Genomic DNA, 26,508 nt, shown 5'->3' with positions numbered 1-26,508 from the left:
TAATCTTCCTTGTATATATCATGTACATATTTTTTTAAATTAAAATGTGCATTTATATTTTATTAATATTTGAAATATGTGAATCTTGATGTATAGTCGTTTGTGGTTTTCTCATTCCACAATCTATAAATATTTTTTGACTAGTTTTATAGGATACAAAGAGAGATTTTGACAGCTGAACAATATATTTTTTACAGTTCTGTGTTTTATAGCAATTTTATTTTTAGCATTGAGAGCGGCGGAAAATAAACGAAAGCTAAATATTATCTTTAAAATATGAAAATTTTAAGAATTTTTTTATTCAATTTTATTATTTTTATATATATAATGTCGCTATTTTATTAATGTACTTTTATAACTATATAAATATCTATTCTGCGTTTTAATATTTCGTGTGATACATTAATTTCTTTTTATTAAAATGTATGCAATTTTTCAATCCAGTATAAGCAGAAGAGGTATTTTTAAAACAAGATTTTTATAATTTTATATCTTGCAGCATCTCGTTAAAATGACACGTAACATGTTCATGTGAGGTAATCTATTAGACTTTTTTCGATATTATCTGTTCTCGTATTTTTCTCAATTTTTTGACGTTAATTACGTCGCCCATTTATTCGTGGATATCGAATCTAAAATCTCTTTAGGTCGATCGAATCGATCGGTGAAACGTATATTGACACCATCATCACGCGATCGGATCTCGCGTTCCAGTGACCGATAAGATGTGAGTTCGAAAGACAAAACGAACCGTAGTATTATGACGCTCTCTGACCTGACGGGAATTAACTTTGCAAGTTCACGTGATATTCCAAGTTGTATCAGTTGCATCTCTCGCGCTTTGTAAAATTTGCTCAGCCGAGAATATCGGATTAAAGCTTCGTTACGTCACGATAAATTAGCTTAGACGAGCACGCTATCGACGTATGCGCGAGGTTCGAAGATAGCGATAGCGCCAGTCGACCTTTCCTCAGCTCGCATTGTGTAACACGTATACGACGTAACTTCTGCGTTCGCATATTGAATCCAAGTACGGTTTCCTCGCGATAAAGTCTTGCTCAGAAACTGCCTCGTTGTTTTGTGGCGCTTCCACAATTCTAATCTTTAATTACATCATTAAATAATCATAGTGTATTATTCGGGATAACTATCCACGAGATTTATTATATATACGAGCATATTTATCGGGCTTGTGTATCAACGTACATGTTGCGCAGGCTTTTTTAAAAACCTTGCTGCATTGTCCGATCTTCTTTATTCTTCGGTAGTTAAAAGCTTTTTTAATTTATACCGTTATACGTGCTTTAATTGTCACTGCTCTCTTCGTTGTAACATGCCCACGGGAAAGTTTTAGAGAATTAGAGGGATTTCGAATTATACGTCTTAATTAATAGACAGCGTATTTTATAACTGAAACATACCTCGACTCTTGGTATTGCCGAGAGAGTACGACACGTAACGCGAGAACGTGAGAATGTAATTTTCATGAAACTAATTAGAAAATCTAAATCTGAACGTTTTTTAATATTAACGACAAATCGTTTGTTCGCGCGATCGCGTCTACGACCCCGTTCAACGACGAAATTATCGTCGTGGACTTTGAAATATTTATTAGCTCGTCTACAATAGCCGTAAGAGTTATATGCAGTAAACTATTGATTAATGAGATTTTTTATACAATTCAAGAATAATGTGGTTGGCGAATAGCTTACTGCTTACGTCTTACTGCATATACTCTTACGACTATTGTATAGACTCGTCTAGAGCCATTATCAGATCGCGACCGCGTCATTAGATATACGATCGCGGATCGACCTATTGTTAGGCTCGCGAGTACGTCATCGTGGATGCCGCGGCCGTGACGTACTACTCGGGCGTTGTGCGAAAAGGGAGTCTTGCGCCGCGTTCGCGCAAGGTAACGTTATTATACGGCTCCTCGTCTGGCGACGCGCTCTCTCCCTCGATCGATGGAAAGACGCTTCGTCTGGGCTGCTCGAAAATACGAGAGAGAGCGAGAGAGAGAGCGAGAGAGCCACCGCCATGGGGGCTATAGCCGACCAATGAGACGCGAGCCGTGCGCTCGAGGGATACTCGTCGAGGTCGTAAAGAGAGACCGACATTTAGATTTCTCTACTTTTATACGGGGCGAGAAGAGATGAAGGATTATAGGATCGGTTCTTACTTCGGGCCCTCTTGAGCTAATAAGGGATACATACATAGACTGGGATTGCCGCCGTCCTCAAGGATAACCGTTTCGAGATCCACTTCCCCGGCATATTGATCCTGGCGATGCGCTTTCGAGGGTTGAACGTGATCCTGCGAGCGCTGCGCGTCAATTCCCCTCTCTCTTATTGTCTCGCGCGCGCGATTTCAGTGCAGTGTCGGTTAGCCGAGATTTTAGTTTACATCTTACCGCACCGTGCCGAACGTGACGTCTGCCGATAAGAGATCAAAAGATGCGAACGAGGACAGGAGATGCGAGATATTTCCCCTGTTAAGTCTATCTTAGACGATCTAATTGTGTCAGATCAAAGGGTGAAATCCTATTTATAATCTAATGTCATGCATATTCCTATGTGTACAGGATAACTATATATCAAGTTGCTGGATTAAATACTGTTATTTTATGAGTAAACAGACTGAAATTAATTAAATACTATATTTTAGAAAAAAAAACTGTTTTAATTAGCTCATAATGCAAAAGATTTATACATATATGAATTTATAAAAATGAGGAATATATCTAGAATTCTTTGAAAAACCTATTACAGTTATTAATGTTAGAACGTAGAGGAAAGTCCTTTATTATGAGATAGGCTCCTAATATGCGATAGCGAGGTTTCTGCTAAACTAATTAATTATAGGTTCTATCTGTTATAGTTTTATCATGAACTTATTGCCCTTAGAGTAAAACCTATTTAGTGGAAAATTTATTATTCGATCGTGCATGTATACTCGCCTACTTTTTAATTCTGCACATAAACTTTCGGCAATCACGCAAAATAGATGTGGTATCTCATAGGGGACTTTCCTCTATATTTAATAGTTTTCGAAAGCGTGTGTGTGTGTCCTGTTTATTGTGCAAATTCAAGTGGTTATTATTCCGAAAATATATGTCGTGGAATCGTGCAATCAGCCAAATTTTCAGCTTTTTTCTACTATTTATTTTTAAAAGTTTATAAATTTATATTTTGTTTGTATTGTGTAATAAAAATAACGGATTTCTTCTCTAAAAAAAAAAAAAATATTTTATTCTGTCCATTTATTGCAAAATAACAGTTATTTATAAATATTTCTATCAACTTTTCGATTATCACCATGCATTTTAATATATGTTTTACATATATGAGTATTTTCTGATTTTTTTCAAATATTTTTTGTATGGCACGGTACGTAAAATTGTAAATAGGATCTTACCTTGAATTCTAATACGAATTGCAGCTAGGGTTGTCGCTTCTCCGCGTTTGATCCGGAGACTCCCGGTTTTGAAGGCTTATAATCTTACTTCCGGGTTTGGTCATTATTTCTCCGAATTGTGTAAAATATAAAACATCTTCTCTAATTTAAATAAAAAGTAAAAATGAATTTGGACAATTTACTGAGTGAATGGTGTTGGAGATAAAATTGAGAAGAAAATAAAATTGGAATAAATGGCATTCTGAATTCCATATGTACCTTTAAATGGCTGCATTCAGCGGAGAAAGTAGCTCAGTGAACGCTTAGTGATTATTATCTGTGAATAAGAGTATCCTTTTAAATTTTTGATAGATCTAAGAGAATGTGACAATCAGCGGCGTTTAATGACTATCGTTTAATTATTATTTATATAATTTATATATTTTTGTTTGCTAAGTTAACAATTTTTATAATAAAACAATTGATACACATTAACTTGTTTCCTTTTTTTGTCTCCGGGTCAAAACGATCGTTTAGGTGGCAACGCTAGTTATAGGTCGTTTAAAATAAATTTTGGATAGTGCTGTATTAAATGTCTAAGTATTTAACTAGATGTTTCAAATAACGCACATTTTTCGCGCGGTTACTCTTATTGAACAGAGTAATCGCAGAGTGCATACGCTACTCGTGAGAAATACAATTGAGAAATCGTTTTAAGCTACCGTAAGATATTACACTTCTTGAAAGGCGTGTCTCAGGAAATTAACACTCACACACAAAGCAAGAGGAGAATATATCCAGACATAATAGACTCTGTCGAAAGTCGCATACGTTCTCTCAACTACGTATAGTTCTTTGGTGAATTCATGACCGACTTTGCCTCGGCAAAAATTTAATTCTCTTCTATTCTTTTTCGCTTTTTTCTAAATTTTAACATTAAATGCAGAGATGGCAAAAAATCTTCAATTAAAACTCTGTTAATTGTTCGCTTAAAATTTTCTCGGAAAGATCATATTAGCTGTTTCTTATATTCTTTTCTCATTCTTATATTTTTCTTAGTTTGGGATTTAGTTTATTTGCTCGAAATATTTTCTCATTCTCCAATATGGAGATATTTATTTATATATAGGTGTCTAGTTTTTGTTAAAGCAAAATAAAATTTCTGAAAATTTTTTATTTATGATATTTTTGTCGATGTTATGTAATTTAAAATTTTTCTGATATTTTTATTTAAAAAATACTTTATTTACGATATACCTGTTTATACGGATTCTGTATAGTTTTTACTTTGTGAAAAATATAATCTTGTACGTTATTTGTTTAGTAAATTATTGTCCATATTTTAGACTTAACACATTGCTTGCAAAAATACTTTATTTACAAAAACATTTATCTGATCAAAGAGTAGAGTAGAAATTAAAAGTGCACATATGTGGGATATTGCGGAATTAGAATTATTTCTTTAAACTGTAGATTTTTCGATCATTTGTTATCGATAAAATAAATTCTGCTACTTACATTAACAAAACGTTATTTTTTATTTAGCAGAATGTAATTTAAACTATACTTAATAAAAATCTATTAATAAGATTGTATATATAAATGTGCCAAATTATCAGAACACAAAAAATTTTACATGGAATTAATTTGCTAATTATTTGTATTTTTTGCTTTTAAAAGTAATTTTTTTGCTCCAGCTATTAAAAAATTACGAAGGGCTGGAAAAAACATACAAAAGAACATATACATAAGTCAAAGCAAAAAGTTAATAATACCAAAAGTATTAGCTATTTTTTGCTACTTTTTGCTTGCAAAAGTAATTTTTTTGCTCACGCTATTAAAAAGTTACAAAAGGCTTAAGCCTTAGCTATTCTTAAGGATAGTTTAAGAATAAGCTGCTACACCATTGTAAAAAACAGCATTGTAAAATTTTTTTGTGTTCTTTAATATACCTAATTATATAAATATGTGCATATATATAAATATTGCACTATAAAAATTATGTTTAAAAAATATTGGTCAACGAAATTTCTGTTAGAGAAAAGTCGATTCTGTATTAAAGAGTACACGCAAATGAAAACAATAACGATCCAGCTTTGGGACATTCCGTATATCGTAGGGATCTAAAAGGGGTTAAATTTGTTCGAATCCGAGACGGCAATCGCGCAAACACGTATGAAATTCCTAGATATCTCGAAGGTGCCTGACATTACTTTTCCTAGAAGAGGAATTAGTGTCGTACTGTGCTTTTGTGACACGAACTGCAGAATATACGAGCCACAAGCGCAACGAGAGATATTCCATGCGCGATGAACTGCAGTTTAAAAATAGAATTCAACTGCAAGCCGCTCTTCCCGCAAGCTGCTACCTAATTATTAAATTACGCGTTGGCATCGTATACTTATCAGCCCTTTATGACAAGTTAACGCGAAACTTTGAGTCGCATCCGGCGCGTAATTAAACCGGGCTCAATAAAATTACATCGCCTTGTCTTGATGTAACGCGTCATCGCCTCACTGAAATCCCGCATACTTTCGTCGTCTACCGTAATACTGCTATTCTCAACTATCCGTATAACTCTCTTCTTTTTACAACGCATAACTAATTTTTTTCCAAAATATATTCTCGCTCTGAGAAGATAAGTCTCGTGCAAGGAATGTCCCAGAACTGTCGATCTTAATTTTAATAACTGACTCTTTAAGTCTTGATTTTATTTTATTTCACGAAAGTTTATTATTCTTTTCAATTTATTAACGCTTATTGTTATAAATGATATATAATTAGTATAATTAAAACTCCGGAGAAATAAAACTCTTAACTCATGCATAATAAAATGAAGAAAGTATAATTTTATTATTCAGCGCTCTTATTATTTAATTTTCGATATTTTCACGAATATTTTCTGTTGTTGAATTGTTTATAATCTAAAAATGATTGATAATCTTAATTAAGAAAATCTGTACAGTGCAGTGGGATGATCTTAACATCTCAGTTGAAGCAGAATTATTTGCATAGTTTGAGGAAAAATCTCAAAATTAAGTAAGATTGAAAATAACAATATATACAGCTTTTGCGAAAGAATTTCTTATTCATATAATGAGAGACACTATAATATATCTTGAGCGGAGTCGAAAATTTTCGTGATTTACGATTTACACGAAATAACCGTGGCTAAATTATTTGTCCATACGTCACACGTCAACGTCAGTCCGGCCGTAATTAATCGAACCTAGCCATTGAGGTTTAATGCACGTGCGCGAGTGAGGGACCGGCGATATGATTAAACGAATTGGCAATCGAGAGATCATTCAACAGTTTCCGCTGTCAGGAGACGCGGTCGGACGGGAATGACAGTAGAGAGCGTTGATTAACGAACTGATTGCAGCTAACGTAATTAATTATTACCCGCGCTAGTCCGAGCGTCGCTAGAAATTCCACGAATAGCTCTAATCAAACGCGGGCGCACGTAGTCGCTAATTCTTTAAAAATTTATTCGGCGAGCCCAATTCGAAATTCGTATCATTCCGTGGAGAATCTAATTTTAATTGCTTGAATAGTTTTAGCACATGATGGAAATAGATGAATATATAAACTTTGTTGGCGTTAAATTACTGAACCCTTATGTTTGCAAAGAGAGAATTAGGTTTGCAACTCGCAGATAGGCTGAAATTTTAGTTTGTATGTCAATAATAAACAGATATTTATCTATACATTTAAACCACGTAGATATTCAATTGAGAAAGCAGAAAATAAAATCTTAAACTGAGAGAGAGAGAGAGAGAGAGAGAGAGAGAGAGAGAGAGAGAGAGAAGATTAAATTAAATGATATAAATTTAATTTTATCTGATTAAATTTGTTGAGTAAAAATAAATTTTCTAAAGTTTTTTAATTTTAACCGATTAATTAAATTAGTTGTTTAAAGTTAACATACATTTTTTTATTCTGCACAAAGAGTTAGATATTTATTACATACATCGCATTTATTGTATAATTAAATAACCGCGTCCAGGCTTAAATTATATATCAGTGCAGAGGACAGTGAAAGTATCAATAATATAGCAGCATCGCTAGCTTCTTGAATCGCATGCAAAAGGGCATTATGGGATGTCAAAGGTTCCACATTGCTTAATATGCTAGGTGCCTTGGGATCTGAAATTTAGGCTTTATGATAGTTATTAATTTATTATAGTCTCAGATAGCAATATTAAGTATCTCAGTGACCTCTTTGCTCCTGATTTACAATTAAAGTAAGTAGAGACGTTGGACCACATGGCCCAAATCAAGACACAGTTCTTTGCAATGAAGAAAGTTATTTTGTTAAAAAATTTCTAATAAGCAATTAAATGAATTTATGCTCTTACTGTATATACCGTTAGTTAAAATATTATCAACATTCGAAGAATGTTCAAAATATATAAAGTATCGTAAATAAATCTGAAGTAATGATTCAACGCAAGCATGCTTTCGTTTATAGACGTCCGTCGTGTAAAAGTTATTAAATTTTTAATTTCATGAGAGGATAATAATTATGTAGCAATTTTTTAGCATGGCTAAAAAGTGAATTTTATTTGATATTGTACAAAGTTTATAAATAAAATATTTACTAATTTATTTAATTTTTTAAAGTAACAAGAAATTTTTTTAAATTATTTACGTTTTATGCGAGTATTTGAATTCGGCATATAAACATATTTGCAAAAATGTAACGGTATTTATAATTACTTTACATGTCGTGATATTTCTATTTATACATTTTATCCGAGAATTTAATTAATTTGTTGAACAATAAAACATCAAAAATGCTAACCATTTGAGGCAAATAATAATCCAGTTAGTTGTGCTTACCGCGAAAAAGCGAAGCTTGTATTTTGGTTAATTATCGGAATTACGATAACGAATGCAATTATCGTTACGTTATGATGGAAAATTTATGAAATGAAAAAGCGTAATGAAACATGATGTAACCGAAGTGCAATTGTGAATTGTGTAAAATATAATATCGACTATTTTATCGAGTTTGTTTCTTCTTCCATGCATTTTACGTAACAATTAGCGCCCATAAAAATGCTCGTCGAATCCTTACACTACATTTACACATACATACAACAAGTTCAGGTATAACACACACATACACCCGCAAAAATATAAATGCTATAGTATATAGTATATCATAAACTATTTATGATATACTGTATTATATGATTATATCATATAATAATATGGTAATATTATAATACATACAATAGGTATTGTGATAGGTATATAGATGTGTGTGTATATATATCTCCGATGTTCCATGTTACAGGGACTCGCTAACGCGAACAGATACGACGACAAGCATCTGATGAGCAACGAAGTCACGGACAAGACCCAGCCACCGTTGAAAGCAATGTACAACGTGCAGCCACCATCCAGAAATACAGATTGCCCGTCGTCGTCCAAACCCGCGATGGCCAACCGTCTCCTAGACTGGTTTTCCGTCGTGATGGCAGACTCCAAGCATCGCCGTCAGCATCCCAAGCCTAAAGGTAGAAAAACGTATGATACAGATTTCAACGCGGTTGTTTGCGAAATAAATACAATTGACATTTTGCAGCATTTTGAGAATAAGGAGGGGTTATTTGAATCAATTAAAGCAAATTTTTAAGACAAAAAGCTCTAAAAAAAACTAAAAAGCCCCATGACTAAAAGCTCTTCGATTTCTACCCTGAAAATTGAAAGGAAATTGAAGCTCTTTCTTGTCTTGAAAATTTTTTATCTAATTTTTTCTTTAACCGACTCAAATAACTTCTCCTTATCCCGTAGATTTAACGAATTCGGCGTTCCCTTTTATTTAAAATTTCATCGACATCTGTTGTTGATTCTCGAAATCCTCGTTAAGCAAAATCTAAGAGTTTGTTAAACATTTTACGTTTTACGGTACACACCTCATCGACCTACGAAAGTCGCATTAAGCAGCCGTCTGACGCGTACAACCGCGGAATGCGTTTCAAGCGCATTGAAACGTTTCTCGCGGGATACGGAGGGGGTTCTACAAGGGGTACAAGGGAGACTAATTGTCCTTGTAGAAGTGGACGGACATCGGCGACGTGTACGGAACGTTACTCGTGGTAGTTCCCGAAGTACTAACAGTGCGCGCGCGCCATTCGACTTGGAGACAATCAGTTTCGTACCCAGTTCGAAATTGTCCCGATACAATGAATCGTTTCCCGCCCCGGGAACGTCCCTATTACTTTGGGCGGTACTATCTGTCGATATTGTCCTTCCGGTATCCATGTTGATCTTACGATATTACGTTGCTCGGGGCAAAACAAATTGTACTATGCGCACAGCTATATGCAACCGACGATCCCGGCTTGAATCGAGAGGGGTGGTTTGACTAACCATCCTTGGACCACAAACGGGAGAATAGTCCGCAGATTGTATAACTCTCGAGGACCGATCATCTTTTACATTTTGAACGAGTTATAATTTTATTGTAATTTATTTTTTTTTGCATTATACAAAAGAAGATGTACGGTAATATTAGGTAAAGTAGACAAGTGAATCTCTCTCTGCTCGCGCTAAACTAAATAATTGTTCCATAAAGTTACCGAACACGGAGATCGATAGACTTTGGCATTTTCGGTTTAACCTTAGTTTTTAACTCGAGTTTTTTTAAATTCAAATTTTAAATAAATTGCTATCTGAATAAAATAGAATGAGCACGTTACAATCTGAAAATATTATTGTATATTTATATTTTATACAAGACTTTCTTGTTTTTCGCATGAATTTGTTAACTTATCCGCGTGCGTGCTCACTGACCTTTTTGTAAAACTTCTTTAGGATCTGTAATTTGCGTTGAAATTTAGAATGGAATTCTATTTATGTGCCGTAATACGAAAAACATTTGAAGAATCGGAATTCACACACACATTATAAATATGTATAAAACGCATATCTATATAATACCTGTATGTATATTAAAATACAACACAAAATTATAAATAAAATTCTGTCCTAATTTAATGCAAATTATGGATCGTCTAAAGTAGGGGTCTTTAAAAGTATATTTTATATATATAAGAAATATAATATGAATACGACGTGTATATGTAAATTATAATATAAACATATTGTGTAATACATATCTTATTAAAAAAATATATATAAACGTAATTATATACAAATATATATCTTATTAAGAATATATATATATATATATATATATATATATATATATATTCTTATTCTTACATATATAAGAATGTTATATTGCATCGAACGATTTCAGGTCACTTCCCAATCGGTTGTCAGAGCGAGGTCAGGTGGATGTTCGGACATTTGGACAGCGACAGCGACGGCCGACTCTCACTCTCCGAGCTGTACGGTCTGGAACATGACCAGAATGAACCATGCTTGAAACCCTTCCTGGATAGTTGCGATACCGACAGGTAAGAGTCGTCTGCGAATTCCTGTTTTGCATGCGAAGAGAGACGTTTCATGATCGTACACGCGTAAAGACGACAAGACATGTGGAAATAATGATTTAGAATATAATAAGTGAAGTGCATGTTAATATAGAGATACATCTTACCAGACCAGATATAGTTTGGTCTGGCCAATCGCGTGACATTACTACTGCGTCGGGGCACATGCGTTTATTAACTCTACTGCAGTAGATACGATTCTTTTTAGTCCATGTATCAGAAAATCTTTATTATTTACTTATATATATTTAATTTCTTTAACTTTTATATTATTATTGCTTAATATTATATATTATCTATATATTGTACATTATATTCTGCGCATTTTAATAATGCTAATTTGTTATATATTATTTTCAAAATTTCTCACATTGCAAAAATTTTACACGTATTGTCTACGCTACGACTACCTCTTTGTCAATGTATTTTATTGATATTATTACATAAAATTTATTATATATTTAATGTGTCAATGATCTAAGTACTTATTAAAAAGTCGTTATTGTTTTAAAATAAAACCCTTAAAAATTATATTACATTGTATTATAAAATCATAATCATATATTATAAAAATTATAATTATATAATATATTTAATGCAATATATAATTTAAGCACTTTTAGCTTATTAAGCGTTTACGACAAAGTCGTTATTGTCAAAAAAGAACTCTTAAAAATCAAAGAGAAAGGGAGAGACGTTACGTAACGCTACATTTCTGGCATTATATTTTCAGCGATATTTTTGTGAGCGGACCTGAATGGTGTGGATGCTTCTCTAAGGCCGAACGTCCGTGTGCCGCTGTGCGCAGACGATCATCGCCGGATTCTGCACCTGCCTGCGATTCGCGAGGATATTACCGCAGCACCCAATGTCATCGTGGCCTTGGTCTCTGCTGGTGCGTCGATCCGCACGGCGTCGAGTTTGCTGGTACCAGAACGCGCGGCACGAAGCCCGACTGCGGTATTGAATAACAAATATTTAAAATGCTAGAATTAGTAAAATTAGTAAATAATTTTAGCGCGTCAAAAAAATATAACGAGAAAATTAATAAGAGAATTTTGATTCTCGGAATCACATGTAGATTTAATACTTTGTTGCGCATATAGAAACAATATTCAATAATGAAGGTTAAAATAAAAATATAATATTTTTTTCTATTTAATAACCAAGTAATTTTTTCATCAAAATCTAAATCGAATTCGTCTTTCTGCAATTTTTAAGGTCAAATCCTGGTAACAGTGATAACACGCAATTAAATTTAAAACTCTTGAAAAATCTTGTCCAAAATTTAAATCAAGAGTAAGATTTTGTTATTTCTAAATTATAATTAGTCAAATATTCAATCGCAGCTTGAACATTATTCATCCATGTTTCTATCTTTGCTAAGCAACAATTATTTTTGATAAGCAATATTATCATGTTTGTTAAATACTATTTTTGAAGCTCTCTCTCTCTCTCTCTCTCTCTCTCTCTCTCTCTCTCTCTCTCTCTATCTCATTCTAATAATAATAGTAATAGAACTATAAGATTATTTGGAAATTGAAGATGTAAGTAGAATCATATATTCTTTTCATCAAGAATATCTACATCCCTGAATTATCTTTCGAACTGCTTTACAGACACGATTGTGAATAAAATCAGCAGCGGTGGGCTCAAAACCAACAGTGTAGATCTCGACGACGATGAAGACGGTGGTACCGACTCCGCTCAGGACCTTGAGGGCTCAGCCGATCAACCTCTAGATTTTTAGACACGTTAAAGGCGGCGGCCAACAACGGAAGCGCAGTATCTTTAATCAAGCATCTAAGAGCAGAGAATCGACCGCACAGTCAAAAGCGAAGAAAGATGCGCGCGCGCGTCCGTCGGCTTCAGGAATACCGCCGAGTTGTGATCACAGGTGTTCCATGTCATCGTTTGGCCGCCCGTCGATTTTGTCGAGGTCGCGATTCATGCGCGACGAAACGAAACGTGAGCCTAAATAAGTTCCGAGAGCAACGAAAAAGCACGACGATCATTAGTTATGGGAAGGTCGGATCCGTAGCAAATCGCGCGCTGCGTAAAATCACCAGAGATCGTTGTCGAATCATCGTAACGACCTTTAGTCGCGTCCTTCGTCCCAATTAGGAAGTTCCGATCAACATTAAACGTAGCAAGTGTCTTGCCATGTCGTGCAATAATCGCGTATGTCCAGCGGCAAGCGGCGTCTACAGTCTACGCAATCGTAGATCCCGTGCAATCGTAATTCCGTGCAATATCCAATAGAGTCCGTGTAGAGAGTACGCAGATATGGCCGAAAGTGTATGCACGTGTGTGAGGATTGCTGGTGACGGAGTAGTGAGAAAGGGAGAAAATTCCGCTGCGAGCCGCGCTGAACACCGACCGTTGGATTACCTCTGTGCCTGTCGAGGTATCTCCACGCACAATTAAATCTATAAATAATATAATTACGTATCGTGTATGCGTATACAAAACAGAAAAAAAAGATATTTGCGAAATGAGAAAGAAGGACGGAAAACGAGGTAATTTCGTCGTATCGACCAGAACTCACATACGCGTCGTGACACGTTAAATTGTATTTAATGGAAACAACAAGTGAAAGAACCCCATAAGCGTATGATTTCTAATCGCTAGATTAACGATGTCGATTTTAACGTTGAAACATAATGCTAATTATGAATTACGTAATAATAATGCAGCAATTGAACGAAATTAAATTGATTGAGAAGAAGAGAAAGCGGGAAGAAAAGACGAGCGGATGCGAATGTCATTCTGCTACTGTCACACTTGCACACGCTGGAACTTAGTTGAATCACTCGAAGCAAATAGGTTTTCGTAGCTCTTGCCACTTCACTTTCGGCTGTGTTTCGCCGAACGCGGTATAGAGTATCTCGCCGTTATTCCGCTTATTTATTACATTCTGTCGGGCAAGCTCAGAATGTTTTTCTTTAAGTTATTCTTCTTTTCCTCACAGCCGTCTTGCGTTATAAAATTACTATAAGACATACGGAATAAAGAACGACCTATTTCGTACTCGTTAATGATCTATTTAATACTACGCAGTTCAATCACGATCATAGGACGTCGAGCTGGTTGTTAAGAAGTGAGAGATCACTTATAAAAATAACGTGAAGTATTATTATTATTATTCTATTATACATTGCGCGACTCGATTCGCGCAGAGATTATGCATTACGATTCTTTACGTCCGCAATCGGGACGACATCCATCGTGCAATGCTGAGAGTTGTTTTCTACGAAGCTAGAAAATGTTCGACGTCGTGATTCGTCTGCATTTACTGTAATTATAAGCATTTTTACTTACAACTTTTACTTAAAGAGTGTGTGGTACACCGTAGATATTAGAGTAACATGTAATCTCCGTAGAAAAAAAGAAAAAAAAGATCAGTGTGACTATGTGAATATGCCCCTAGCGTTAGAAGGCAATTTACGTAGAGATAGCCGATACAAAAAACTACACGTGTCTCATTTTTAGAATGAAAGTGACAATTCATTTTGCAAGCCTAACGCGTTTCACACTTCGAAATGCATTCCTTCTACGAAGTATTCAGGGAAAACAATACTCGTCGCGTATTGATCAAAGACAACAATTGTATGTACTGAAATTTTTAAATATGTCAAACTAAATGTACAATTTCATTATCTTTTTTTTCTATTAACGCGCGTTTTATTAAGATAACTCGTGACTACACTACGGCAATCCTTGCGATTTCATCAACTATCGACTTTTATAACAAATTGTGCACCTTTACATATATATATTTTTTTTTAATTTAAAGAATAACTTAATATCATTTTGTCAATTTATCCATAATGTCTTGCCTTAATGGACATGGCGTGTTGAACTTGCGCATTGAAGTATGTAGATGACACTTAAAAATATATCTACATATTTAACTGATAAACGACATCGTCCGCAATGAGCTAACGCATATTCCTTCCTGCATCGAGCGCAATTTGCATTCCGCCTGACTTATTGTACTGTCGACCTAGACTAATTAATATAACTACAAGCGAAACGTAAAATAGTTTTATCGAGTCTTGCATATTGTATATATATATGATTATATACAATGAAAATCATCGTCAATGATCTTCGTACGTATGATGATTTTTGTAAGGTATGCACTTGATCAAAGCGTAAAGAATTTTTACTTCATTCAAGAGCTACCGTAAATATCTCACTTAATCGGTATTGTACACGTGGCTGTAAGAATTCTTTATGAATAAAGATTGTTGTAGAAATCGGGGAGATGTTCTTCCGAGCGTAGTATAGCAAATATAAATTTTATTTCTTTTGTTTCCAGAGATTCAATACAAATTTATAACAAGCGGAAAGGAACGCATCAATGTGAGGAGATAGTACGTATTCATCTGTGTATACGTATTATTACACATTTTTTAATAAATTAGAAGACGCTGGTTGTCAGTAGGCCGTATCTTTGCAGTACAAGATAGAAAACCATGCTTTTTTTTAGTATTTGAGGATAGCTCTTAAACTGCAACAGAAACACGTCATTTTCACAAATCTGATAAACATAATAATAAAACAGTTACATAAATTATACGCATTTTTCAAGTCATATTGTATTTATGTTTGTATTCGTGCTGTATATACACAGTGTATACTTTTTTTTTAAACTTACCAGTTTCCTGAGTGTAGTATATCAAAACCTTCGTTGATTTTTTCAAACGGAAGATTATGCGTAACAAATTCGTCGAGGATCAATTTCTTTGACAGATATTCCTCCACCAATTTCGGTACGCTTTCTTTTGATTTCCATCCGCCAAATGCGGTCCCTTTCCATACTCGTCCGGTGACCAACTGAAATGGTCTAGTACTGATCTCTTGGCCAGCTGCGGCTACTCCTATTATTACGGATGTGCCCCATCCTTTGTGGCAAGATTCTAATGCAGCTCTCTGAAAAAGTAATTTTTTTAGGACGAAATTGCTTTCCGCAAAAAGAAAATAAAAATGTCAAATACATACCATGGTATTTACATTTCCAACACATTCGAAGGTATAATCTAATCCACCATCAGTCATCTCGATTAATACCTGCTGAATAGGTTTATCACAATCCTTGGGATTGACAAATTCTGTGCATCCGAAAGCCTTAGCTGTAAATAAGTATAAAAATATTTATAGTATTTTATCACTCTTATTATAGGGAAATCCGTGAAGAATAAAAAATATACTTTTCACCGCTTCTTTCTACAAAAAATTAATTTTCATTGCTACAATATCTCGTTATATAATTTACCTCTTTCAAATTTAGCCGTATTGGTATCTATCCCGATAATACGAGATGCCCCGGATTTTTTGCAACCGAAGGCTGCTGCAAGGCCAACAGCACCTAAGCCCCATATAGCACAAGTGCTTCCAGGCTCTACTTTGGCTGTGTTTAAAGCTGCGCCATAACCTGTAGATATTCCACAACCCAACAAGCAAACCTTGTCCAACGGTGCTGTAGGATTAATCTACAACAGTAATTTGTAATAATTATATAAACGTTAAATTATTAAGACCTCTAGCGATTACGAAAGTACATATAAATACCTTTGCGAGGGAAATGTCAGCTACCACTGTATATTCGGAGAAGGTGGAGCAACCCATAAAGTGTGCGATTGTTTGCCCCTTGCATGTAAAACGAGATGTACCATCGGGCATTAAACCTTTACCTTGGGTTTCACGGATTTTACCGCATAAATTCGTTTTCGGTGATTTGCAGAATTTACAATCCCCGCATTGAGGAATGTAGAGCGGTACAACATGATCGCCTACGTCATTAATAGTAAAGTTCAAGAAATGTCAGCCAGATATAATTCGGTCAAAGAACAGGATTTAAATTTGACCGTGATATAATTTACAATTCAAAAGAATTTTTATAAATATAAATATGGTCAGTCTACCAGGTTGAAAATCAGTGACACCCTCTCCGACACTCTCCACGATACCACTGCCCTCGTGACCAAGTATACAAGGAAATACTCCTTCCGGATCCAATCCGTCCAGAGTATAAGCGTCTGTGTGACAAAGCGCCACAGCTATGACTTTGATTCGGACTTCACGCGCCTTGGGTGGTGCTACTTCAACTTCTTCCAAGGATAAAGGCACCTTTTGCTTCCACGCTATTGCAGCCTTGCATTTGATAACCTGAGAACAAGAATAAGAAATTTAATATACTCTATAAAAACTGTCCAGTCATTGGATAAATCAGTTAAATCTATAAATATTTTGCATCTCGAGGCACTGACTCTTTACTAGCTAATTTTCTTTTATCGTTCATCTTAAATCTTTCAGTTAATTATAATGACTTTTATAGTCAATTGATATAAATTAAAGTTCTTTTCTCAATGGTTCTCATAAATAAGTTGAATCAGTATATATAGATATTAAAAATTGTAAGTATCAAAGAGCACGCGTAATTACTCGAGTCAATTCAATTAAAAAATTATCTATGTAGAAATGCTTATTGCAGTATTTTTGTAAATTAAACTATTTCATATTATCAAGTCCTATTTTAACTTTCTAAATACACCATTAGAAACAAATCCATCCAAAGATGACAAACGAGAAAAGATAATGTATGTATACAATATTTTATTTCGGAGAAAAGATCGATAATCTCTTTGTGTTACTTGCATGTTGCTTATATCACTCATATATTATCACATAGAATATAATTTCCACGTAACACAAAAGATATTTCAATTAAAGGAAAACAGCAACGACGTCAAAAAAAAAAAAAGAAAGAAAGAAAAAGCGGAGTAAATTTAGAATATGTGCAAGTGCAAACTGCAAACTCGTAGAAACAAGTGGCAAGCGGTACCCAGCGGTACCTTTCCAGCCGTGTCCGACATTATCCTTTCCAACTTATCGGGCACTATATCTGTCGTTCAAAATGTTCAATCCAAAATTAATCCGGACTCCGGAGTTGGACCGGCGAACGAGGATAACCTTAATGAAGAAGTCACAAATGTGTCACAGTCACGACGGTCGACATCTGCGCCGCTAATCCTATCCACCCGTCAGACAGCTGCGACTGCGCGACTATATGGAAAATCCCGTTCATCTCAGATCGCGGCAAACGACAAGAAAATACGAAGTCATTCACGAGAGATTTTAGACTTCCCTCACACACATTTTAGACTTCCCCGTTGTAATTCCACTTGGAATTCTACTATCGTATTCACCTCAGACTCGTAATTTTTCTTTTCATTAGCAGATACAAAATGTTAACAATGTCCATTTCTACCAATGTATGATACGTAGATTAGCTTTTTAAATTTAAATCACGATTTAACTTATTGCTTTCTCATAGAGGAAGCTTTTGTTTATTCTGAGTATTATATATATATATAATATTATTATATGTATATATATATATATATATATATATAATAAAAAAAGCTGCGTAACTATACCGAAACTATCGTTAAAGAGTTACAGAATCCCGCCTCTGAATTCTAAGTGAATTATAAATCGATTTAAAGTAGCATTTACGATTTACGAGCGCATTTTTCTTATTCTTGTTTTCGCACAGTTGATATATTGATATCAAGGGTAAAAGGGCCCACTTTGACGCAACAAAATATGATCATTATGTAAGTGCGTTATCAATTTCATGATAATGCATATCTTTGTATCTGTATGATAATGCAATTTGTATTTCCCTGACTGTTAATAGTTGCGAAATTTATATATGGTATACGACTCGAATTTCAATACTAAAGGAAGACTTGCACTAAACTTAGATTTTAATCTGCGACTAACTTGTATGACAGAATCGCTTGCTGCAAAATTTTAACAATAATAATAGTAATTTTATTACGTACGTACAAGATTGCAAAAAAAAAACATGAAAAAACGAGACACCGGCAAAACTACTGCTATAATGCCAACCTGTAATGCATAGATGGACGGGAAAATATATTGCCCACAATTAGAGGTTATAAAGATTATAAATTAAGATATTATATACTCTATAATTTACATATAAAAACATGATTTTTACATGATTCTTACTATCTCAACTTTATACGTACATATATGTATACATCACAGATAATAATGTAATAAATTAATTTACACGAATCATACTACGTTTACGCGAGCGTTACTTCTGTAGCAACTTACGATACGTCCTTCGCGCAAACGGGATTTTGTAGTAACTTACGATAATTTACTCCGCGTAAACGGGTGAATTATCGTAAGTTACTACAGAAGTAACGCTCGCGTAAACGTAGTGTCAGAAAGATAGGCAGTTCTGTGTTAACGCTCAACAATTTCCATATGGCCTAATATACATAATATAAAATGCAAGATGAGAGACTATCCGCATACTGTTTATTCAATAAAATGGATAATCGAGAAACTGGAATGGAATGTCTCCTTTTCCACACAAATGTCCGCACTATCGATGGACTTTCCTGCGCAGCTTCGGCGCAGGAAGAGTCTTGATGAGAGTGATGAAGTGGGCGATCAAATAGCCAAGCAGCGCACCTATGACGCAAGGAATCGGCCAAGCTTGCCAAGGGCGATCCCAATCCAAGGGGATAACGGTTGCTCCTAGCCAAGTGCCTAATATCGTTGCCTGTATATTGAGCTTTAAAGCATCAGCGAGGATATTGCCCTTCTGGGAATAAGTCCCCGTGAGGACGTCCAACGCATTGTCCACTCCCAGGTGCAAGCTGGTGGACACGAAGGTCAGGGTGATCAGCGTGACGACGAGCATCGTTGTCTCCTCGCGGTCTGTCAGCACGGGTGCGCCGAACAATACGATCATCACGTAGTAGACTATCGACAGAACGAGAGCGGCGAGCAAGAACTTGAAGACCTCCCTCAGATTCTTCGCCCAGGATCTCTTGGTCTTTAGCGAGGCCCGCTGCTCTATCTTGATTATGGTAGGCGCCTCCGCTTGCAGCATAGGAAACAGCAGCTTTATCACCTCAGCGAACGTAAGTATCATCAGCACGGGTAGGAACTTGTACTTGCCGACGTTGTATAGATTATCGTTGAACTTCACCAGCGTCAGGATCACAGGAAGGTAGATGCAGGTGAAAGAGCAGTAAGACAGCAGCAATCTCTGCTCGGTCTTGTTGCCGACCCCCATTTGTCCGGAATTTTTGTGCTATCTGCTGGCGGCTTGATCTCTGTTCGTGCTTAATCGCCCGGTGTTTAACAATTGAACGAAACCACGCCGGCCACGCCACGCGCTGAAGAGTCTGATAGACACGCATTTGAGGTTAGGTCATCAGCTGAACGCTGAACGTCATTCATCGGACCGCGGACGAACGTCACGGTTGGTCACGGTCGTCACGTTCAGCGCGGAGACCTGAAATTTTCGTTGATCGCTGAACACCCTTGCCCGAGTATCACCATGGGTAAAAATAAGCAGGCGCAACGTACGAAAAACAATGCACGGGTAAACATTAATTACATTCAATCGCGTGACTCTGAGTTACGATAATAATTTCGTCATATAACCTAACCTATGAGCACGTTGTCGGGTCGACTCTTTGTAGCTGCGCTACGTTATGCTTCCTGAAAATTAAATAGGTTTATTTCGCGTTCAATAACAACGTTGGAGAGACAGAGAGGAAAAAATATTGTACAAACCTTTGATATTTTTTAGCCATCGAATAGCAGCCGCAGTGCAGAACTTTTGGGGGCCGCGGTGCCTAATTTTGTCGGGTTCTCAGCAGTTAAGGATGGAGGATATGTTCCCGTTCTACCTGGTTTATCCTTGTGTTCCTTAAATGAGGTTGAGATGAACAGTGTAGATTCCAATTTTCAAGCAGTACTGAAGAAGATCAGCAAGAAAGATGCTACGACAAAGTATAAGGTGATTAGTTTGCTGGTTTAAGTCATTAATCACTTTAGATAAATTTTGTAAACTGATATATGTATGTTGATGTATGTGCAGGCGCTGCAAGAGTTTGCGACTCTATGTCAAGACGCTGAATTAGCAGCGGTAGAAGGTATGCTACCGTTTTGGCCAAGATTTTACTGCGCTCTGTCTATTGATATAGAGCATAGAGTGAGAGAAGCTGCACAATTGGCACACGCAGCAGTTGTGAAGCGTGTAGGCAAGGGTATAGCGATGTATCTGAAACAATTGGCCGGTGCTTGGTTCATTTCTCAATATGACACGTATCCTCCCGCGGCTTCAGCCGCCACCAACTCTTTCAACGGCACATTTCCACCCTGGAAGATAGTTAGCGCGATTGTTCATTGCCAGTGCGAAATTTTATTGTACATTAGCGATAATATCGTCGTGCACACAGCTCAAACGTTATCGACGCAAAAGTCCCTTACCAATGAAGAGATGGAAGCTAAATATGAGAGAGTACTGGCAGCAAATCTCCAAGGATACAGTTATTATTTCAAGAAAGTGCCACTTGACGAAATCGATAAGACCTTGGAGATCCACAACAACATTTTGAGCAGTTCAAGGTTTTGGAAACTGGCTAAACACGATGCTTTGCCAGTAAAAACAGCTTTTTTCAACGTGCTGTCGTCGATAATGGAAAACGCGGAAAAGTTATTACAAAATGAAAAGAAAAGGACAGTGACCACTATTATGAATAGTCTTGACGAATCCGAACCTGCAATTTTATCGGCTGTGTGGGAATCGATGCTCATAGCTACAACGAAAATTGACGACTGGCATCTCGTCGTAAATATTAATAAACTTGTACTCCCAAAATTATGGACCGTTTTACGATCTGGTGGCCAATGCTGCGCTAGCACTGTTTACCCAAATCTGCTACCCTTCGTCAGTCAATTTCCGAAGTTTAATATCGATGTCGCTGATCTGTATACGAATTTCTTTAACAACATGCGCCAAGGATTTTTCGTCAAAAGTGTGCAAATAAGCCGTTCAGAAACGCTCGCTGTGACAACGTCTTTCGTTGAATGCTTACGTTATACGATTCTCGTAAACGCCGAAAATGTAGATTTATGCGTTCGACTTCTTAAGGAACAGCTTATACCTGTTATAGAAGCTTGCTTGACGGATAGTACCTATATGAAACAATTTTGTTTTCCCGAGATTACGCATCTAATTCGATATTGGAGCAAAAATCGTACTAATGAGAAATATAAATCGTACGTTTCTTTAATGGAACAGTTCTGGTTTGAATTGCAGTTATTGTTCGACAAATTTTTGAATATGCTAAAAGAGATCGCAGATACTACGGACATAAAAGATTCTCATATCGAATTCTTGTTAAATTTGAAGAATGTACCAGATCATATCCGTAAAAAATTAAAAGTAAAATTTTCCGATCCAAGTGATTCGGTTGTTGCGAACGAACCGAAGATAAAAGTTACCGATGTTTATGCAGATCCTGTTTTTAATGCAGAACTTTGCAAATTTGTAAATTCTCTCTGTGCAATTTACTTTAATTCGATAAACGACTCTCAGTACATGGAATATATCAGGCAGCTGAATAAACTTATGAAACATTTTGCAAGTAGAGAATTAGTCTGCGCGTTTTCAAAATCATTTAAATTTGACGAAGACTTCTTTGAATTTTACGACAAGAGCTTGAAACCTTTATTGCTCCAAAAGTCAGAAATGGCTGAACAAATTCTTGAATTAATATTCCATTTTATTACATACATAAATGACGCGGAAAAGGATAAAGTTCTAAAATCATTGATTGAGTTAGATGATATTGCAATAACAAGAAATGCCATATATTGCAGTTTATCCGAATGTAATAAAAATGATAGCGTAATTAAGAAATGGCATACACAAGCTAATATACCCAAACTGCTAGTTGATGTAGCCAAAAAATTTGCTTCTTGCAATGATGAACAATATGATATCGAAAAAAATCAGAATTTGATTTTATCAGCTTTTGAAATTCCGGAAATTAGAGACTTGTTAATAAATGAGGGAGGAGCAAATGAGATTGTATCGATTTTATGTGATTTACTAAATGGAAGGGATGACATTTGTTCCATTAGAGATTTGTCAGTAAATGAGGAAGGAGCAAATGAGATTGTATCGATTTTATGTGATTCACTAAATGAAAGGGATAACACTTGTCCCATGCAACTTATCGCTTTTATTACGAAATTGATGAATTTAATGTGGAGTCATAAGCAAACAGTATCAAGTGCTGTGCAAATATTGGAAACACTTTTTGAATTGTGCACTCGTGAGCATGATGATTTGACTGCTGATACGGTCCGTACTAGTTGGAAAGAAGGATTCGTAAAAAGTAGTCAAATATTACCTGCCCTTGAATTTGATGACCTTATTAAGGGATGCGGAACCATTATCTGGAGCAAAATATATAATGCACATGCAAATTCTGTTAAGGATATATTGGTGGATTTGGCAGCAGATGTTTTAGAAGTTATAATTAGTAACATTGGCGATACAAAATCTTATTGCGTTGAAGAAACTATTCTATTATTCCTAACGGCATCTGACATAAAATTATGGATTGGAGAGACAACCGCTATTGCAATATACGGTGAAGTGTTAACGGGCCATTTATACGTGTCAAATGTTGAGAAAAATATACGGATTTTGCAGCAGCCTACATCTATCGATATAACGAAGGACATCACTCTGGATAATACGGCAAATTGTTTATCATGGGCTTTGTTTATCACAGATTTGCTTAATAATTTGTATAAGAGACTAAAAAGCTCTGATTCAGAGAATGTTAACGTATCTTCGGAAGAAGAAATTTTTGAATTAAACGATTTAAATTTACCTGGAATCACGGAAATATTGATAAATATTACATATGTGGTTAGCATAGCAGATATATATAGTAAGCATTATAGATCCACCGAACATTATAATGATGTAGACAAGCTTCGTGGTTCGCTGAAAAACAGTTTTGTCAACTTGTGTAAATATTTTGCAAAAAATATCCACGATGACGTATTATCGCATATACGAAGAAATCAGAAAAGTTACGGATGTGTACTACCATACATAATTTATACATATTACACTGAATTTTTCTCAAAAGATAAAACTAAGAATCCTACGGAGTATTTTAAAAATTACAGTAGTAATGAAATTGCAGAAATGTATGACGATGAGATGTATATGCAAATAATGCAAATCTTAAACTATTATTGGCCACAAAATATTTCGGAAATGTTATCGACACGCAACGAAATTTATGAATTAATTGCCACAAGAACTATGATACTCGACTCTTCCAAAAATCAATCTCCTTCACTTTATGATACTATTGTGGACAAATATATGTTACGTCGCGATGATATTTTCGCGATTTTGGATCACGATATATCTGATACTTCATGGGATAAATTACTTTTGCCACTAGAAGTTATAAGATTGCTTACGACAGTCGTTGAAAATATTCCAAATTTATTTTCTTGTACAAAATATTCGTTGAAACACGAATACTGGGATTTTACTTTGATATCTCTCACAAAGTGGCAACAGTTACTTAACAACGCCAAACATGATTATACTGACATTAAAATAACAATGTTGATGACGACGCTTAGCCAATTGTATTATGCAGTTGAAGATGTAATGGAAAAACATAAGTTGGAGCCAATACCAGAGTTACCTCTAGCACTCTTGGACGAATGGAGGGATGTAATTGGCGGCGATGTATATAGTGGCATTGTCCAGACCTGGATATTTTATGCGGATTTATGCAATCAGAATAATACAGATGCTGTAAAATCTGTCATACTATTGAATTATTTGGGAGAGGCAATTTGTACGTTTGACAATAGCATATCACTCAAGAAATATGACGAACAGACCGAAACGATTGATTTCAACAAGATGTTAAAGCTGTCTCTGAAATTACTGCAATCTCGTGTACCTAGTATTCAATTAGGTGCCTATTATGCATTGAAATATATGGTACCGGAATTTGTACAGCATGACAAAGCTCTTGTCGAGTCTGACAACTTCGATCCGAGCAGTCTTAATATTAGAAAATTCAATGAAGCGTTGTTAATTACAGAGCAAGCTATAAATGTAATGTTTATGGACTTCAGGTAAGTTTCTGTTTTACATTAAATTTTAATCAAATGCATTATACGATTTAATATAATATCGTCTTTTTCAGATTGTGTGACGCAATTAGCTGCAAAATCCAACCATTTACACATTTTTACACATATACATTAGGATATCTGTTAGCATGGGCAATTGTACTAGATATCTGCGAAAAGGCTCATAATGATTTACGTTATCAATATGCTGAAATGTTGAAGTAAGTATATTATAATGCACATTATCCATTTTTATGATTCCTTTTGAAGTCTTAAACATATATTTAATACTAAACATAAATTTTAGAGACAAACTTTTCCCCTGTTTGTTATTTAAAATCTTCAAATTAATGCCCGTGGACGTACTACAAGATAATAAAAATAAAACTGTGAAACTACTGGAATTATTTACCACTTCGCCAGTTTTTCGTTTTAAAGGTAAAAAACAATTAAAATTAATATTATACTTGTACTTGTGTATAATTTATTTATTACATATCGTTTTATATTATACCGCAATATTGTAGAAAGTTGGACCGAGGAGAGATTAGATCATATTGTATGTTGGTTATACACGAACTGCTTACGGCGTCTACCAGTATTAGTTAGACAATGGCTGAGTACAGTTGATAGCAGAATCAGTGCAGCAGTAGACAAGATTACGAGTCATTATGTCAGTCCTAGTCTTTGTGAAGAGGAGCTTCTTTATAGCAGGTTACAATTGGCTAATGTTGAAAATATGCAGGTATGTTCTCATAAATCCTGCCTCTTTCACATACATAAGTCTTGAGAATTTTTCATTACTTAAAAATTTATGTTTATTTATTATCAGATTTAATATCATATGCCTCTTGTGTGTGTTGTTATAGGTAAAAGTGCATACAACAGCAAGAGAAGTAGTAGCCGTGTATCAAATGGAAGATACAAAATTGGAATTAAGCATAGTGCTACCACCAAACTATCCTTTAGGTAGTGTTCTAGTAGAATCTGGTAAACAGATAGATGGTGCGACAAAGGAGAAAAATTATCACATGGAACTCGCTAAATTTCTCACACATCAAGTAAGTCTTGCAATACTTATACATATTTATATATATATACATATATTAAGAAATATGTGTTTTAATTATATTTTCTATTATAGAATGGCTCAGTTTGGGATGGTCTTCTAATGTGGAAGCGCAATTTGGATAAGAAATTTGCAGGCGTTGAAGAGTGTTACATATGCTTTAGCATTTTTCATATTAGTACATATCAAGTACCAAAATTGTCATGTCACACTTGTCGTAAGAAGTTTCATACTCGTTGCTTGGTAAGCATACATTATTTATTAACATTTATTATTACATATTTTTATTATAAGTATGTATATATATAATATTATACATATTTTCTCTTTTTTTTCAGTATAAGTGGTTCAGTACAAGTCAAAAATCCACCTGCCCGATTTGCAGAAATGTATTTTAATCTAACTTGAAAAGGTTTTTGTACATAGAGAGAAAATATTAACGATACAAAAATAAAGTAAAAACAATATAATGAAAGAGAGGAGGAGAGATTATATATAAAACAAACATATGTATTATAAAAATAATTTAACAAG

At 35.1% G+C, this 26,508-nt stretch overlaps 4 protein-coding genes across 4 annotated transcripts in view; 2 read left to right on the top strand and 2 right to left on the bottom strand.

Annotated features, from left to right (window-relative positions):
• The window catches only part of Cow (Proteoglycan Cow), a 119,662-nt gene extending 104,532 nt beyond the window's left edge, over positions 1 to 15,130 (top strand). The window contains exons 7-10 of the mRNA XM_077411099.1: positions 8,702 to 8,924; positions 10,673 to 10,832; positions 11,602 to 11,828; positions 12,488 to 15,130. Coding sequence (XP_077267225.1) covers positions 8,702 to 8,924; positions 10,673 to 10,832; positions 11,602 to 11,828; positions 12,488 to 12,618 — 741 coding nt within the window. The 3' untranslated portion in view covers positions 12,619 to 15,130. The remainder of the gene's footprint in view (positions 1 to 8,701; positions 8,925 to 10,672; positions 10,833 to 11,601; positions 11,829 to 12,487) is intronic.
• Positions 15,131 to 15,155: 25 nt separating this feature from the next.
• Positions 15,156 to 17,936, bottom strand: Fdh (alcohol dehydrogenase class-3 Fdh). The gene is made up of 7 exons (XM_077411100.1): positions 17,729 to 17,936; positions 16,799 to 17,042; positions 16,446 to 16,666; positions 16,150 to 16,366; positions 15,876 to 16,006; positions 15,532 to 15,806; positions 15,156 to 15,384 (listed from the first exon to the last, which is right to left on the bottom strand). The coding sequence occupies exons 1-7, from the start codon at positions 17,747 to 17,749 to the stop codon at positions 15,360 to 15,362; spliced, it is 1,134 nt and encodes a 377-aa protein (XP_077267226.1). The 5' UTR covers positions 17,750 to 17,936; the 3' UTR covers positions 15,156 to 15,359.
• Positions 17,937 to 19,302: 1,366 nt separating this feature from the next.
• Positions 19,303 to 20,001, bottom strand: Pig-f (phosphatidylinositol glycan anchor biosynthesis class F). Its single transcript, XM_077412247.1, has one exon. The coding sequence runs from the start codon at positions 19,999 to 20,001 to the stop codon at positions 19,303 to 19,305; it is 699 nt and encodes a 232-aa protein (XP_077268373.1).
• Positions 20,002 to 20,179: 178 nt separating this feature from the next.
• On the top strand, positions 20,180 to 26,449 carry Ltn1 (E3 ubiquitin-protein ligase listerin). Its single transcript, XM_077411090.1, has 9 exons — positions 20,180 to 20,313; positions 20,524 to 20,733; positions 20,815 to 24,908; positions 24,980 to 25,126; positions 25,213 to 25,343; positions 25,433 to 25,650; positions 25,775 to 25,966; positions 26,050 to 26,217; positions 26,313 to 26,449. Exons 1-9 carry the CDS (start codon positions 20,269 to 20,271, stop codon positions 26,370 to 26,372), a joined length of 5,265 nt encoding a protein of 1,754 aa, XP_077267216.1. The 5' UTR covers positions 20,180 to 20,268; the 3' UTR covers positions 26,373 to 26,449.
• Positions 26,450 to 26,508: the final 59 nt, after the last annotated feature.

This window comes from Temnothorax americanus, unplaced genomic scaffold (assembly GCF_048541705.1).
Source record: "Temnothorax americanus isolate GAGA-0224 unplaced genomic scaffold, ASM4854170v1 Scaffold3, whole genome shotgun sequence".
Taxonomy (NCBI): domain Eukaryota; kingdom Metazoa; phylum Arthropoda; class Insecta; order Hymenoptera; family Formicidae; genus Temnothorax; species Temnothorax americanus.
Note: the sequence above shows the minus strand (reverse complement) of the source record. Positions and strands in the feature narration are given on the sequence as shown.